At 43.5% G+C, this 13,851-nt stretch overlaps 1 protein-coding gene and 1 pseudogene across 1 annotated transcript; one reads left to right on the plus strand and one right to left on the minus strand.

Annotated features, from left to right (window-relative positions):
- Positions 1-3,985: 3,985 nt before the first annotated feature.
- LOC136469991 (pectinesterase inhibitor 8-like) lies at positions 3,986-7,308 on the minus strand. Its single transcript, XM_066467980.1, has 2 exons — positions 7,206-7,308; positions 3,986-4,524 (listed from the first exon to the last, which is right to left on the minus strand). Exons 1-2 carry the CDS (start codon positions 7,306-7,308, stop codon positions 3,986-3,988), a joined length of 642 nt encoding a protein of 213 aa, XP_066324077.1.
- Positions 7,309-7,898: 590 nt separating this feature from the next.
- Positions 7,899-13,851, plus strand: part of LOC136469992 (protein ALP1-like) — a 16,232-nt pseudogene continuing 10,279 nt past the window's right edge.

Genomic DNA, 13,851 nt, shown 5'->3' on the forward strand with positions numbered 1-13,851 from the left:
GTGATAGTTCCTTGATTCACTGCAATCTGCTATGTGCAGCGCCGTGGGCGTCAGTTCTTATTGAGAATTGAGAGAGCGCGTGATACTCAGGAGTCAGGAATGCGAACGTATTGCGATGCGTTTTAGGCACTCATCAATTTCACATTATTGCATTAACTTCTTTAGCATCCTGCTTTTTGTCGCTTCTTTGTCTATTCCTAAGCATGGAAGGGTAGGGACAGATCAAAAGGTATATAAAAGTTGGAGGGCCTACAATTGGCATATGTGAAAAAGTTAAATGGCATATGCGTATCTATAATTCCAAATTATAAAAAAATTTGGCTTTTCTAGATGCATAATTTTTGTTATGCACTTAGATATATACTATGTCTAGATACATAGTAAAAATAATATATTTAGAAAAGCTAAAACGTCTTGTAATTTAAAACGAAAAAGTAATTTATATTTATATCTATACAAAGTATAATCATATGTCTTTTCTTCTCTATTCCAATATCAAATGTAATACTACTCATCTCTATCCCGTAATAAATGCACTTATAGCATTCAAAATTTATCCTAAAATATAGTTATGGACTACCTAACTTTAGTAGTTTTTTTAGTTCTCTGTTTGCAAGATGCAATTATTACATGTTGGGATAATTTTAATAGGGATATATAGGTAATTTTTCTAGTATCATTATTCTGTCCAACAAAATTTAAAAATATATTTATTTTAGGATGGACGAAAAGTAAAGTTTTCTTCTTGGCTTCCAGAAGTATATGTTTATATACAGGGACGTGTTTGGCAGGGATTTATGTGGCTCTGCACTCCTCCTATACCTTGTATTGTAGCAGCGTTGTTCACGAGAGCCATTTTTCTCGCTCCTATCAAAATGTACTGGGAGCCGAGATAAGCCACGATTTATAGCTCTACCGACTTCGAGTCCTTCAATACTGTAGCACAGAAACGGAGAGCTCCGACGAACTATCTAAACGGGGACACAGTGCTGGTGCGTCTCGCCATCCCTGTCTCCACGTCAAATTGGCCGCCTTGTTCACCTCTCGCTAATTTCCACCTCCTCTCCTTGTCGGATTAGTGTGTCGAGTCTTCTCCAGGAGACAACGTGATCTACTTGAACAAGCTGAAAACAGCGTGGCAGTGAGACGTCGTGCAATGAGATGTATGACCATGATAATGTAGTTCAGGATGGTCACTGGCCGCTGGCTAGGAACAGACTTGTTAGGCACCTGAACGTCTGATTCGGGTGATAGTGTCCGCACGGTGCCTGCAAAGGAAGTGAGCGAGCGCCTAGCACGTCGGGCTCACAAATGAGTGCACCAGTAGCAGGGTCCACAACGCCCTGGATGTTGCCCATGCCACCCGATCTACTTTTGAAATATCTATATGCAACAGTTATAACATGCAAAAGAGGACATATGAAACACTTGAAACAAACATCTGAAACACTTACCAAAATACATGAAAAACATTTGAATCCATTACAAACATATGCAACGTCCAGATGAAACACTTATAAACATACGTATGAAACACTTGAAAACATTTAAAACATATGCTTGCAATATGCATGTATATGCAACATCCACATCTACTTTTGCAATATCCAGATAAAACACTTGCAGCATATGTCTGGAACAGATGAAAATTTGGAACATATACTTGAAACATACGTGTGTATAGCCATTACAACATGTGCAACATCCCGATATACTTTTGCAACATCGAATACAACACTTACAACATACCTCTGAAACATCTAAAATACTTGAAACATATTCTTACAGCATGCAGTTTTCACCCTTCTTTTTTTGTACGACGCAAGATTGAGCGGGGGAACGACCGAGAACCATCAAGTCCGCGGCCAAGGATGGTGGCGCGGCATGGCAGCGGCCAGCTGCGCCTGCGCCTGCTGGCCTGGGCCCGGTCAGCGACGGCCACCTCTCCTGACCGCCTGGCAACACACGTATCCATTCTCTCTTTCTCTGACTCGTAGGGCCATCTCCTTTAACTATAAAAGGGGGATGCGCTCTCTCCTCTTTGGGGGACGTTCTCTTGCCTCTCGAAAGAAAAGAGGTTGGACGTTTTCTCTGGCTCTAGGCAACCTGAGCACTCGAATAGCTCAACGGTTACCCCCACAGCTACACAGAGCATACGCTCCAATACTTAGCGCATGTTAGAGCACCCGTCACTCTCGCCCATTCGGTTTAGAGTCCGACCGGGCCTCTAACATCCAACTTCTCATTCCTACTCGTTTGTAACCCCACAGCAAACTTTGAGCACCTGGGCTCAGAAATAAAGTCTCCGACCTACTAAAACTGAACGTATGGCATATTGCATGAACCAGTATAAATTCTGTGTCATTGAGCGCTAGACCACATCGTCCGATCACAACGTACGGTAAAACTATAAATATTTACTTGTTGGTCATTTTTTGTACCGACAAAAGTATATAGGTTTTGACCGCATGGTCATTTCCAGTACTATTCTATTTGGTTTCATGAATTCCTTAACTCTCGTGGCATAATATTAAAAAAAAAGAAATAGATCAATGCGTATACATATACCGGTATAAAGTTTGGCGCAATTTTCATGTACTATGTTTACTTGTCGATGCAAAATTTCAAATTTAAGATATGGTCACGTATATTATGGTAAACAATATTTATTTGCCAATATGATTATTTTCTAAGATGTTGATATTTATAATAATATATTAGATGGCTACAAAGTTCACGTGACACAATACAATAATTAAATGTTGCAACTAGTTTATGAAACAGTGAAATAAAATTGTGCGTTGAGAGAGCCTATTCACTGTCAGTTCCAAGACCTGTGTTTTATTTGTAAATGGAGATATAAAAAATTTAAGAGCACCTCTACTAGATTGAGAAAACTCAATCTACTATATCAACTTAAAGGGGACTGAGAAAACATAGTTTTACACTATAGGGGAGGACCTCTGCAGCAGAATTAGAAAACTTATCTCCTTCACTTTCATAGGACCCACGTGTCAACGGTAGAAAGTCTCCTCCCTTCTGTCTTTCCTCTCATTCGTCTCTCTCAGTACAGGCCATCTAAGAGGACCGCATGCTCGGCTCCCGCGGCGGCTGTGGCTACCGAGCACCGCGGCCGGCCTACGAGTTTGAACACTCAGCGGGGCGGCGCGCTCGCCCGCCCGACGCGACTGGCCTACGAGTTTGACCACCCAACGTGGCAGCTTGGCGGTGCGACCGTCCCGCGAGCTCGCCTTCCTGGCGTGGCAGGGGGCACGGCCGCACAAGGCATGGCAGCGGCACGATGGGGACGGACCGCCCCGCATTGGGCACAACAACCAGCCCGTTCGATGTTCGTTTTCGTCGTAAACGATCATGAATTATTTACTGCTGACTGGTTTGGTGTGAGAGATTTTACCCTTAGGCAGGTTTCAGCGGCGATTTTGCTACAGTAACAGGTGCTTTGCTGCAGTACCGCCGTTGAAAACCGCCTAGGGTAAAATATATGGTTTTGGAAAGTTCAGGAGATAAATCAGACCGTTTCATAGTTGATGAGGTTATGTAGACCACCCCCATAGTTGGGGGGTGGAGTAGACTTTTTTCGAAAAGATAATACTAGAGCAGTGTTTTTACGTCTCAGTCTCCTTTTTGCAAAAAAAAAAATATAAGGAAAATTTTACTCGAGAATAACAAAACTCCTTTTTTATTATTTGTACAAAGTTTTCCAAAGGTATACAAACTTTAAAGTCCTGTCACCTGTCGACTCGATCGAGCAGGCCCCGTTCGCTGGTCTGAAACTTGGTTGAAACTAGCTGAAAACATTGTTCCGACTGAATGGTTGTGAGAGAAAAACGATGATCCGGCTGAAAAAAAAAAGCCGAACAAGCCACTTTTAAGACAAACGAACGGAGCCATTCTGGATGGGATGCACCAAAGTGCTTGCTCCTGTTCCCGTAGTTATACAGTACTTCTACTACATACAGTATATTCACTTGATGAGGTTGGTGATGGCGGTGCAGATATTAGCAATCCGCACGTTGTACGAGCTGTGCTGCGACAGCGGCGACGGGACGGCGGCGGCCTTGGCGAGGGCGTCGTCGCACTGGCGCGCGAGGGACACCGCCTCCGCAACCTTGCCCTTCCCGGCGGCGTAGCGGCGGTTGTTGATCTCGTCATCCGCCTCGGCGAAAGCGAACCCGACGGAGTCGTACAGCCTCCCGCACTTCTCCAGCGCCGCGCGCGTCGGGCCGTCCGCGCCACCAGGCCTCTTGGCGGGCAGCAGGGCCTTGATGTCGTACACGGCGTTGTTGACGCCCGTCAGCGCGGCCACCTTGGCGAGGCCCCAGACGTCGGCGTCGGGGCTCTCGCGGTGCATGCCCAGCTCGGCCACGCAGAAGCCGTAGTCCACGCGCGCGTCGCTGTCCGCCGCCGCCCTGCACGTCGTCACCACCGTCGCGCTGGCACCGACGACGAGGCAGCCGATGAGCGCGAGCGCGGCGACGACGGGGAGGAGGTACTGGACGCGGCCTCATCGTCATCGCCTTCGTCGTCGATGGAGGGGATTCCTCTTGGTGCTTTCTTTGTGTCGTGAAAGGAATGATGATCAGCTCCGGCTCGGGGTGGTTTTGCTTTAGCTGGGACTGGGATGGGACAACCGGACAAGATTGAGGTGTGTGTTATTGCCTGTGGCGCGAGTGCGCGACTGATGGAGTGCCTCTGTCCCTTATCGTATCATTTTAGCCTGTTGCTAGAATGGTGGGCTGTTTGGATCTTTTCTTTCGATTAAGCCCATCAAGCCTACATACACCCTATAAAAAATCAATCACGATTCAAGAAGGCCAGAGTACTATTGCTGCGAGGACCATGCTCGTTTCTTGATATATATAAGCTAGGACCCATGCTCGTTGCACGTCCATCTTAGCGGCTCGGATAATAGGTAGGGATGGAATAAACTAAGAGTGTTTTTTAAGCACAATTTTAAGGTGCGGCTAATGAAACTTCTCCTTCAGCTAAAGGCAAATCACCTTGCACCTCTGAAAGACTATAAGCTCCCCTTGGAGATAATCTTGTTTGTGATAAGAAGTACCCGTGGTTACCACCACCCCCTGAATGGATAAAAACTAAATGTGGACGCCAGATATGATCACATCAAAAGACAAGCAGGGACATGTTTTGTCGCTAGAAATCACCAAGGTGATGTCGTCTTCTCATGTTGGTCCTGTGACAAGTTCTATGGCTCGGCCGAAGAGGCAGAATGCTTAGCGGCGTTGTCCGGAACACGCAAAGCCCTTCTATCCTCCATGGGGCCTATTTGTCTGGAATCAGATTGTCTAAATGTTGTCCAAGCTCTCTAGTAACTTAAACCGGTCTATGAATCTGAATTGCTACGTCATAGAAGAAACAAAGAGAAGTGCAAAATGCCACCGAAGTGCTAATGGAGTGGCCCATGAATTGAGACAATTTAGTAGGAAATAGTTTTCTTCTGGTTTTCTGTCTCTAGGTGTTCCGGCCTGCGCGTCGTCGGCTTTAGAACATGATTGTAAACATGATCCGTTATCTTAGGCCTCATTTAGATTGAGGTTAGGAATCAGTATTTGGCACTGTAGCACTTTCGTTTGTATTTGACAATTATTATCTAATCATGACCTAACTAGGCTTAAAAGATTCGTTTCGTAATTTACAATCAAACTGTGTAATTAGTTATTTTTTTATCTACATTTAATACTCCATGCATGTGTCCAAAGATTTGATGTGATGGAGAGAGAGTGAAAAAACTTGCAATCTAAACAAGGCCTTAATATAAACTCTTTCTTTTCAAAAAAAAAAGTAATGCAGATTTCATATTCATGCAGGCACACTCGCCTATATGTACGCATATAATTCTTAATCCCATTGATGCCGAGAAGCTACCATAATAAAATTTAAAATTGATCAAATCAGCATGAACATATTGTTGTTGATAATTATGTTGGCTATCACTGAGAAAAATGGAAAAATGCAAAAAACTGGTGCCAAGTGAAAGACTAAAACCATGCTAAAATGCCTTCATAGTAAATGAAATGCAAAACTCCCACGATGAGTATATCTTTCTCCTTTCCTAAAATATTAAACCATTTGTGAACTGGACAATTATTATTTGCATTGCTCTTGTAGTTGTATTGTTCTTTATACAGAAACTTGTCCACTCAAGTTTGGATCTTCGATTCAGCATGAATGCTTGCATTTATGGATAATTATTATTTTCATATACGATACTCACTCTGATATGTAATATAGTGCATTCTAGCATTTAAATTTGTCTTCAAATATAATGCATTCTAGAGGACAAAACCAATTTTACATTTAAATACTTTCTATTTATCAACCAATCACCATTAATCACTATTGATGATAGCTGTCTGATTAGGAAATAAAATGAGGGATACATGCGTCTTTTATGTTCTCTCTTCATTTATCTTAAAATTCATATAAGGCACTATATTGCAGGACAGAGGGAGTATGCTTGTTACGTCTTTTATGTTCTCTCTTAATCTATCTTAAAATTCCTATAATACACTATATTACAGGACAGATGGAGTATGCTTGTTAATAGCGAGAACTATGTGATGACTTCATCAATCTCAATTACCTAGTTTCTCAATATATTTATGAGAGAGCAAGTGTGTGCGCGGCGGCGTGCGAGTATATGAGTAGTTGTTTTCTGCTTTATTTTAAAATTGATGTCTCCAACAAATCCTGCGTATAGGATATTAAATACTCCCCCTATTCCAAATTATAAAATATTTTAGCTATAGATTTTGCTATACACTTAGATATATACTATGTCTAGATACATAGTAATATTAATGTATATATATATAAAACTAAAATATCTTATAATTCAGAACAAATGAGTATATTTTTGCATTTCATTATACTACGACTTTTAAATTGTGAGTACATGTACATACATGACAAAAAGTGATGTGAACCTAAATCATATTGTGTGCCGCATGGAATGAATTATATAGGGCATGATTGGTTACCGAAACTGGACTGTCATATGGCCCATCCTGTATCCTTTGGTGCATTCTCCTGTGTTTGGTTGCCGTACTCGCACCTTTCTCCTGCTTCCTCTCGTGCAGATTCTCTCCTCCATCCCAGACGGCGCCGTCTTCTCGATCCCCACTTCCCTCTCGGTGCAGGCTCGCTCAGTGCTTGGCGGGAACCTTTTGCGGAGAGCGCGGGAGATGAGGTCGTCCGGGCGATAAAGCGCGTGCGTGGGTCACGACTAGGATTACCGCCCTCACTCTTCACCTCTCCTTCCGCCATTGCTCCGGTGAGAACTCTCCTCTAGATCCCCCTCGACCTCGGTAGCCCTACCGAGGTGACCACCGTCGGCAGATTTCTCTTGGTCCTCCGGCGCTTCGACGATATATGCCACCTGCGCTCTTCCCCTCATCCTTCTTCAGTGTCAATTTTGTTGATTTGTTGATGGATTTTGCTTGAAATGCCAAGAAATTAGGGTTCTTGGTTTGACATCCTCAGATCTGTGCGATGTTATACCTGATTTACCTATTCCTAGCTCAGATCTGTACATGATGCTTCGTATTTGGTTTATACCTCATGTTTTGTGTAGACCTTATACATGCTGATGCCTATTTTGTTGTACACTGAGCAAAGTGCCTAGAGGTCAGTGATGTTGATTGTGTAATAGTATACGCTGGAGGAGCACCCTTTGGTGTGGCAGCCACGTCTTTCATAGTTCATTTTGTCTGATTTTTTGCTTGCTAAGCAGTACACACCCATGTTGCATGCTACCCTTCTAATGTTGCTCTCCATCCTGTTGGTAGACATGGCCTTTGAAGCTAGGCGTAGGACTGCTGCTGCTAGTGGTTGTTGCAGTGGCTGCTTGGTTTTTCATGTGGTTTAGGAGGAGAGTTGAAGATTCGCGCTCAGTCACCTATGGTCCCTTGGCTGAGAGGGACAAATAGAGGATGAACAACCTTAGATACATCTATGAATCTGATGATGTGCACTGTGTCAACCTTCTTAGAATGAAGAGGGCCCCTTTTTCCAACTTTGTGACCTTTTTCGTAGTAGAGAGCTTGTCACTGACAGCATACATGCATCTGTTGAAGAATAAGTAGCCATGTTCTTGCATGTTGTTGGTCACAATGAGAGGTTTAGGGTGGTTGACCTCACCTTCATGAGGTCCGTAGAGACAATTAGTAGGTTCTTCCAGAAGGTGTTATATGCAGTAGGAGAGCTGAGGAATGAATTGATTGTTCCTCCTGCTACCAATGTCTATCCTAGGATCCTTGGGAGCAGAAGGTGGTACTCCTATTTCAAGGTTGGTATCCATAACTTGTCATACATAGGTCTCATTTATTATCAGTTTAGTGTCAATGTTCACTTGCACTTATGTTTTGTTGATTTAGGACTACATAGGAGCAATTGATGGTACTCATGTCTTAGCTAGAGTGCATGTGAAGATGCAAGCTGCCTGAAAGCATCTAGGCCCCTAGTTGGATTTCGGTGATTAATGTCAATACAAGATTACTATGACTAACTTGTGTTTTGCAGAGGCAATTAAGTTAGGTCATGGTAATGAAGATCGATTGGGCAATCGAGGTTGTCATGTCCCTACAATGGAAATCGTTTCGGTTTTCAAAGGATGAACGACAAGGTTAAGGATGACTAGTTCTAAGTGTCGATTGGAGTTGGAGAGACACTTAGAGTAGTTTAGGACTTTGTTTTTCCTTTGGCCGTACTATGAAGGGGAGTATGAACGGGTAGCTTGACCTAGTTAAGTCTAGTGAGTTAGGTGTGGTGCACACTTGTTAAAACTAGCTCTAGGTAGCTCCTATGAATGCCTAAGATCCTTTGGAGCAAACTTCATTCACACATGTTCGAAAGTTGGAAGTGAATGGAGAGTCAAACACTGACCGGACGCAGGCTCCGGTGCAACCGGACGCTGGCCGCAGGGTCCGGTCAGTTCATTTGACTGAGGTGGTCAAGTCTGGTGTGACCGGACGCTGGAAGGTCATGTGACCGGACGCTGAGGGCCAGCGTCCGGTCGACTCCAGTAAGGGTCCAGACTTAGAAAAGAGTGACCGGACGCGTCCGGTCAGTGTGACCGGACCCTGTGTATCCAGCGTCCGGTCGTTTACAGTAAGCATCCAAGAGCGACCGGACGCGTCCGGTCGGTACTGACCGGACCCTGGCAGCGTCCGGTCATCACTTAAAAACTGGTTCGCGGGTTGAACTGACCGGAGCGTCCGGTCATCAGGACCGGAGCGTCCGGTCGTCCCGCAGAAGCTCATAACGGTTAGTTTTTCAGGCTGCCTTATAAATAGAAGCTCCACTCGTGAGTGGAGTAACTTTTGCTCATTCCAACAGCTGAGAAACACGTTTGTGAGTGCCAAGAAGAGCAAGGTCCTAGTGAGGTGTTTGTGATTTGAGAATCCAAGAGAGTAGCCTCACTAGCAAATCAAGAGTAGCAAAGTGTGCATCCATCTTCTCATTAGGCTTCGCGTGGTCAAGTGAGAGTTCGTGCTTGTTACTCTTGGTGATCGCCATCACCTAGATGGCTTGGTGGTGATTGGGAGTTTGGTGTTCACCCGGTGAAGCTTGTGGGTGACCCAACTCAAGTTGTGAGCGGCTTTGGGTGATTCGCCGTGACGGAGTGTCGAAGAATCAACCCATAGAGAGCACTTGATCCTTGCGCGGATCAAGGGGGAGCTACACCCTTGCGCGGGTGCTCCAACGAGGACTAGTGGGGAGTGGCGACTCTTCGATACCTCGGCAAAACATCGCCGCGTTCCTCTCTCTCCCTATTTACTTGGAGCACTTACTTTGAGTATTTACTTTGAGCAATTCAATACTTGTTTTACATCCATAGAATTGCTTGCTTGAATATAGGTTGTGAGTTCGTTGTGCATTAGTTTGATAGAAACACTTTTCTAGGCACAAGGGGTTAATTGGGCTATCCGTAGGATTTGTTTATTGCAAGAGAATTTCGAATTAGCCCAATTCACCCCCCCTCTTGGGCATCTTGATCCTTTCAATTGGTATCGGAGCCTCGTGCTCACGTTTATAAGCTTAATCGCTTAGAGCAAGATGTCTCACGGGGATGGACCTCCTCCTATCTTTGAGGGAGATGATTTTCCATATTGGAAAATCCACATGGAGGCATACTTAGAAGCTCTAGATGTTGGAATTCTTAGAGCCGCCTCTCAAGGGTTCCCCGCACCTAGGAATGCCGCACAACTTCAAGGCGATGAAGTGAATTATGAAAATGGAATGCAAAGGCTCGCAACACCATTTTTAGAGGCCTTTGCAAAGAGGTGTTCAATCGTGTAAGGAACCACAAAGACGCCCATGCTCTATGGTCGGACGTTTGTGCGCTCCATGAGGGAACCAAGAGTGAGCGTGAGGAACGCTATCATCTTGTGATTAAAAAGCTAAATTCTTTTGAGATGTTTCCCAAAGAAAGTGCTAATGAGATGTATTCTCGATTAAATGTTCTTGTAGAGGAAGTCAATGGGCTTGGACTTACTCAAATGTCACCATCCGATGTTGTGAGAAAAATCTTGAGTGTCCTCCCTATTGATAAATATGGGCATATTGTGACCGTGCTACATCAAGGTGATCTTTCCACCGCTACACCGACACAAATCTTGGGAAAGATCAATGCTCATGAGATGTACATGCACATCACACCACAAGATGGCTCATCCTCTACAAAGAAGAAAGAGAAGGACTTAGCATTCAAAGCTAGCCAAGACAAGGGCAAAGCAAAACTTGAGTATGAGAGCTCAAGTGATGAAGATGATGAAGAAAGCCTTGCCCTCATGGTGAAGAAGACCACCAAGATGCTAAAAAGGCTAAATAAGAGTGGCATCAAGTTTGATGGCAAGAAGAAGAAGTTCTTCACAAGCTCAAGAAGAAAGCCAATCTCTGAGATGGATTGCTATAATTGTGGCGAGCTTGGCCATCTAGCTCATCAATGCACAAAGCCCAAGAAAGACAAGTTCAAGAACAAGGGCAAGAAAGATGATTCAAGTGATGAAGATGAAAAGAAGAAGAACAAGCCATACAAGAAGAGAGATGGCAAAAAGAGGGACTTCTACAAGAAGAAGAAGAGTGGCAAGGCCTACATTGTAGGTGATTGGCTCACGGACATTGATTCATCAAGTGGATCATCCGATGATGAGAGTGACGATGAAAAAGTGGCCGCCATTGCTTTTGATCTTGCATCTTCACCGCCACCATCGCCATCATCCTCTACACACCTATGCCTTATGGCCAAAGGTGAACGCAAGGTAACTAAGAATGATGATAGTAGTGATGATGAACATGCTAGTGATGATGATAGTGATAGCGATGATGATGACTCACCTATATATGATGATCTTGTCAAAATACTAAGAAAATATACTAAGATCATTAGAAAGAGTAGAGCTACAAATGAAAAACTTGATGCTAAAAATGACTCACTCTCAGCTAAGTGTGATACATTAGAAAAGGCTAATGATGAGCTCAAAGAAACAAATGATTCTATATCATCCAAACTCAAGGAGCTCAAATCTTCTAAGAAAGAGCTTAAAGATAAAAATGATAAACTTGAGTGGGTGCACAATGAGCTTGTCACTAGTCACCATAAGCTAAAAGATGAATATACAACTCTAAAGATCAATTATGATACCCTTATTATTGCACAAGAATTCTTACCAAATGAGCCACATGATGCTACTAACCATGTTGTTAAGATTGATATAGCTACCTCATGTGATGATTTAATTGATGAAAGCATTGAGCATGGATCTAGTAGCAAGGGCAAGCAAGTGGTTGAGTGCAATGACTATGATGAGTATGTCAAGCTCAAGAGTGACAATGAGAAGCTCTTGAAAGATCTTGAAGAGATGAAAAGTCACAACACCATTGTGCTAGAAACTCTTGATCATGACAAAAAGGTGATCCTTGACAATGAGAAGCTAAAAGAAGAAATCAAGAAACTCAAGGAGGAGAAGAACAATGATATTCTCAAGGAAGAGAACAAGAAGCTCAAGTTGGAGAAAGAGCATCTCAAGGTGGGATTGAGCAAGTTTGCTAGAGGCAAGCATCTCCAAAGTGAGCTACTCATGAATACCGTCATGAAGATGGATAGAAGTGGCATTGGATATATGGCAAGTGTAGAGAAGAAGAAGGCTCAAGCTCAACACCAACAATCAAAGCCAAAGCCAAAGCCAAAGAGATGTTTTGAGTGTGGACAAGAAGGCCATTTTGCTCATGAGTGTCAAACTCCACCACCACAACCCTTGCCCAAGCATGCTAGACCCTTTGCTTTCAATGCTCACTACATGCTTAGAAAAGATTCGAGTGGAAAGATGAAAGTCATGTTCTTAGGTCCCCCCAACAAGAGTAGGCCTAAGAAAATTTGGGTGGCTAAGTCACTTGTTGAGAAGGTGAAGGGCCCTCAACAAGCTTGGATCCCTAAAGCTTGAATCTCTTGTGTGTAGGTGAACTACAAGACCGGTGGAAGTCATTGGGTTATTGATAGTGGTTGCACTCAACATATGACCGGTGATCCTCGTATGTTCACCTCACTAGATGAAGAGGTAGATGGACAAGAGAAAATAACATTTGGAGATAATTCAAAGGGCAAGGTTAAAGGATTGGGCAAAGTGGCAATATCAAATGATCATTCCATCTCCAATGTGCTCTATGTTGCTTCATTGAGCTTCAACTTGCTATCCGTTGGACAATTGTGTGATCTTGGCTTTCAATGCTTATTCACCGAGAAGGAGGTTGTTGTATCCAAGGTAGATGACAAGCAAGTGATATTCAATGGATTTAGATACAACAACTTATATCTAGTTGACTTCACCTCCGAAGATGCAAACTTGAAGACTTGCCTATTCACCAAAACAACACTTGGGTGGCTATGGCATAGAAGACTTGCTCATGTTGGAATGAGCTCACTCAAGAAGCTTATGAAGAATGATTTGGTGAGAGGGTTGAAGGATGTGAAGTTTGAGAAGGACAAGCTTTGTAGTGCATGTCAAGCCGGCAAGCAAGTTGCAAACACTCATCCAACCAAAGCCTTCATGTCAACCACAAGAGTGCTAGAACTTCTACACATGGATTTATTTGGACCAACAACATACAAGAGTTTGGGAGGAAATCTCTATTGTCTTGTGATTGTGGATGACTATTCAAGATATACATGGGTGTTCTTCCTTCATGACAAATCCAAAGTTGCATCTTGTTTCAAGAAGTTTGCCAAGAGAGCTCAAAATGAATTTGAAGTAAAGCTCAAGAAGATAAGAAGTGACAATGGCAAAGAGTTTGACAACACAAACATAGAAGCTTATTGTGGTGAAGTTGGAATCAAACATGAAGTCTCCGCAACCTATACTCCTCAACAAAATGGTGTAGTTGAGAGAAAGAACCGGACTTTGATCACTCTTGCAAGGACAATGCTAGATGAGTACAACACCCCCGAAGCTCTATGGGCGGAAGCAATCAACACCGCATGTTATGCATCCAACCGCCTATTTCTTCAAAAGTTCCTTGTCAAGACACCATATGAGTTGCTCAATGGGAAGAAGCCGGACGTCTCCTTCTTTAGGGTGTTTGGTTGCAAGTGCTACATCTACAAGAAGCGGCAACACCTAGGGAAGTTTCAAAGGCGTTGTGATATAGGTTTTCTTGTTGGTTACTCATTGAAGTCCAAAGCATATAGAGTATTTAATCATGCCACCGGCTTGGTTGAAGAAACATATGATGTGGAATTTGATGAATCTAACGGCTCCCAAGGAGCACATGAGAATCTTGATGATGTAGGTGATGAACCATTGAGGGAGGCTA

Source organism: Miscanthus floridulus, chromosome 8 (assembly GCF_019320115.1).
Source record: "Miscanthus floridulus cultivar M001 chromosome 8, ASM1932011v1, whole genome shotgun sequence".
NCBI classification, from domain to species: Eukaryota; Viridiplantae; Streptophyta; class Magnoliopsida; order Poales; family Poaceae; genus Miscanthus; species Miscanthus floridulus.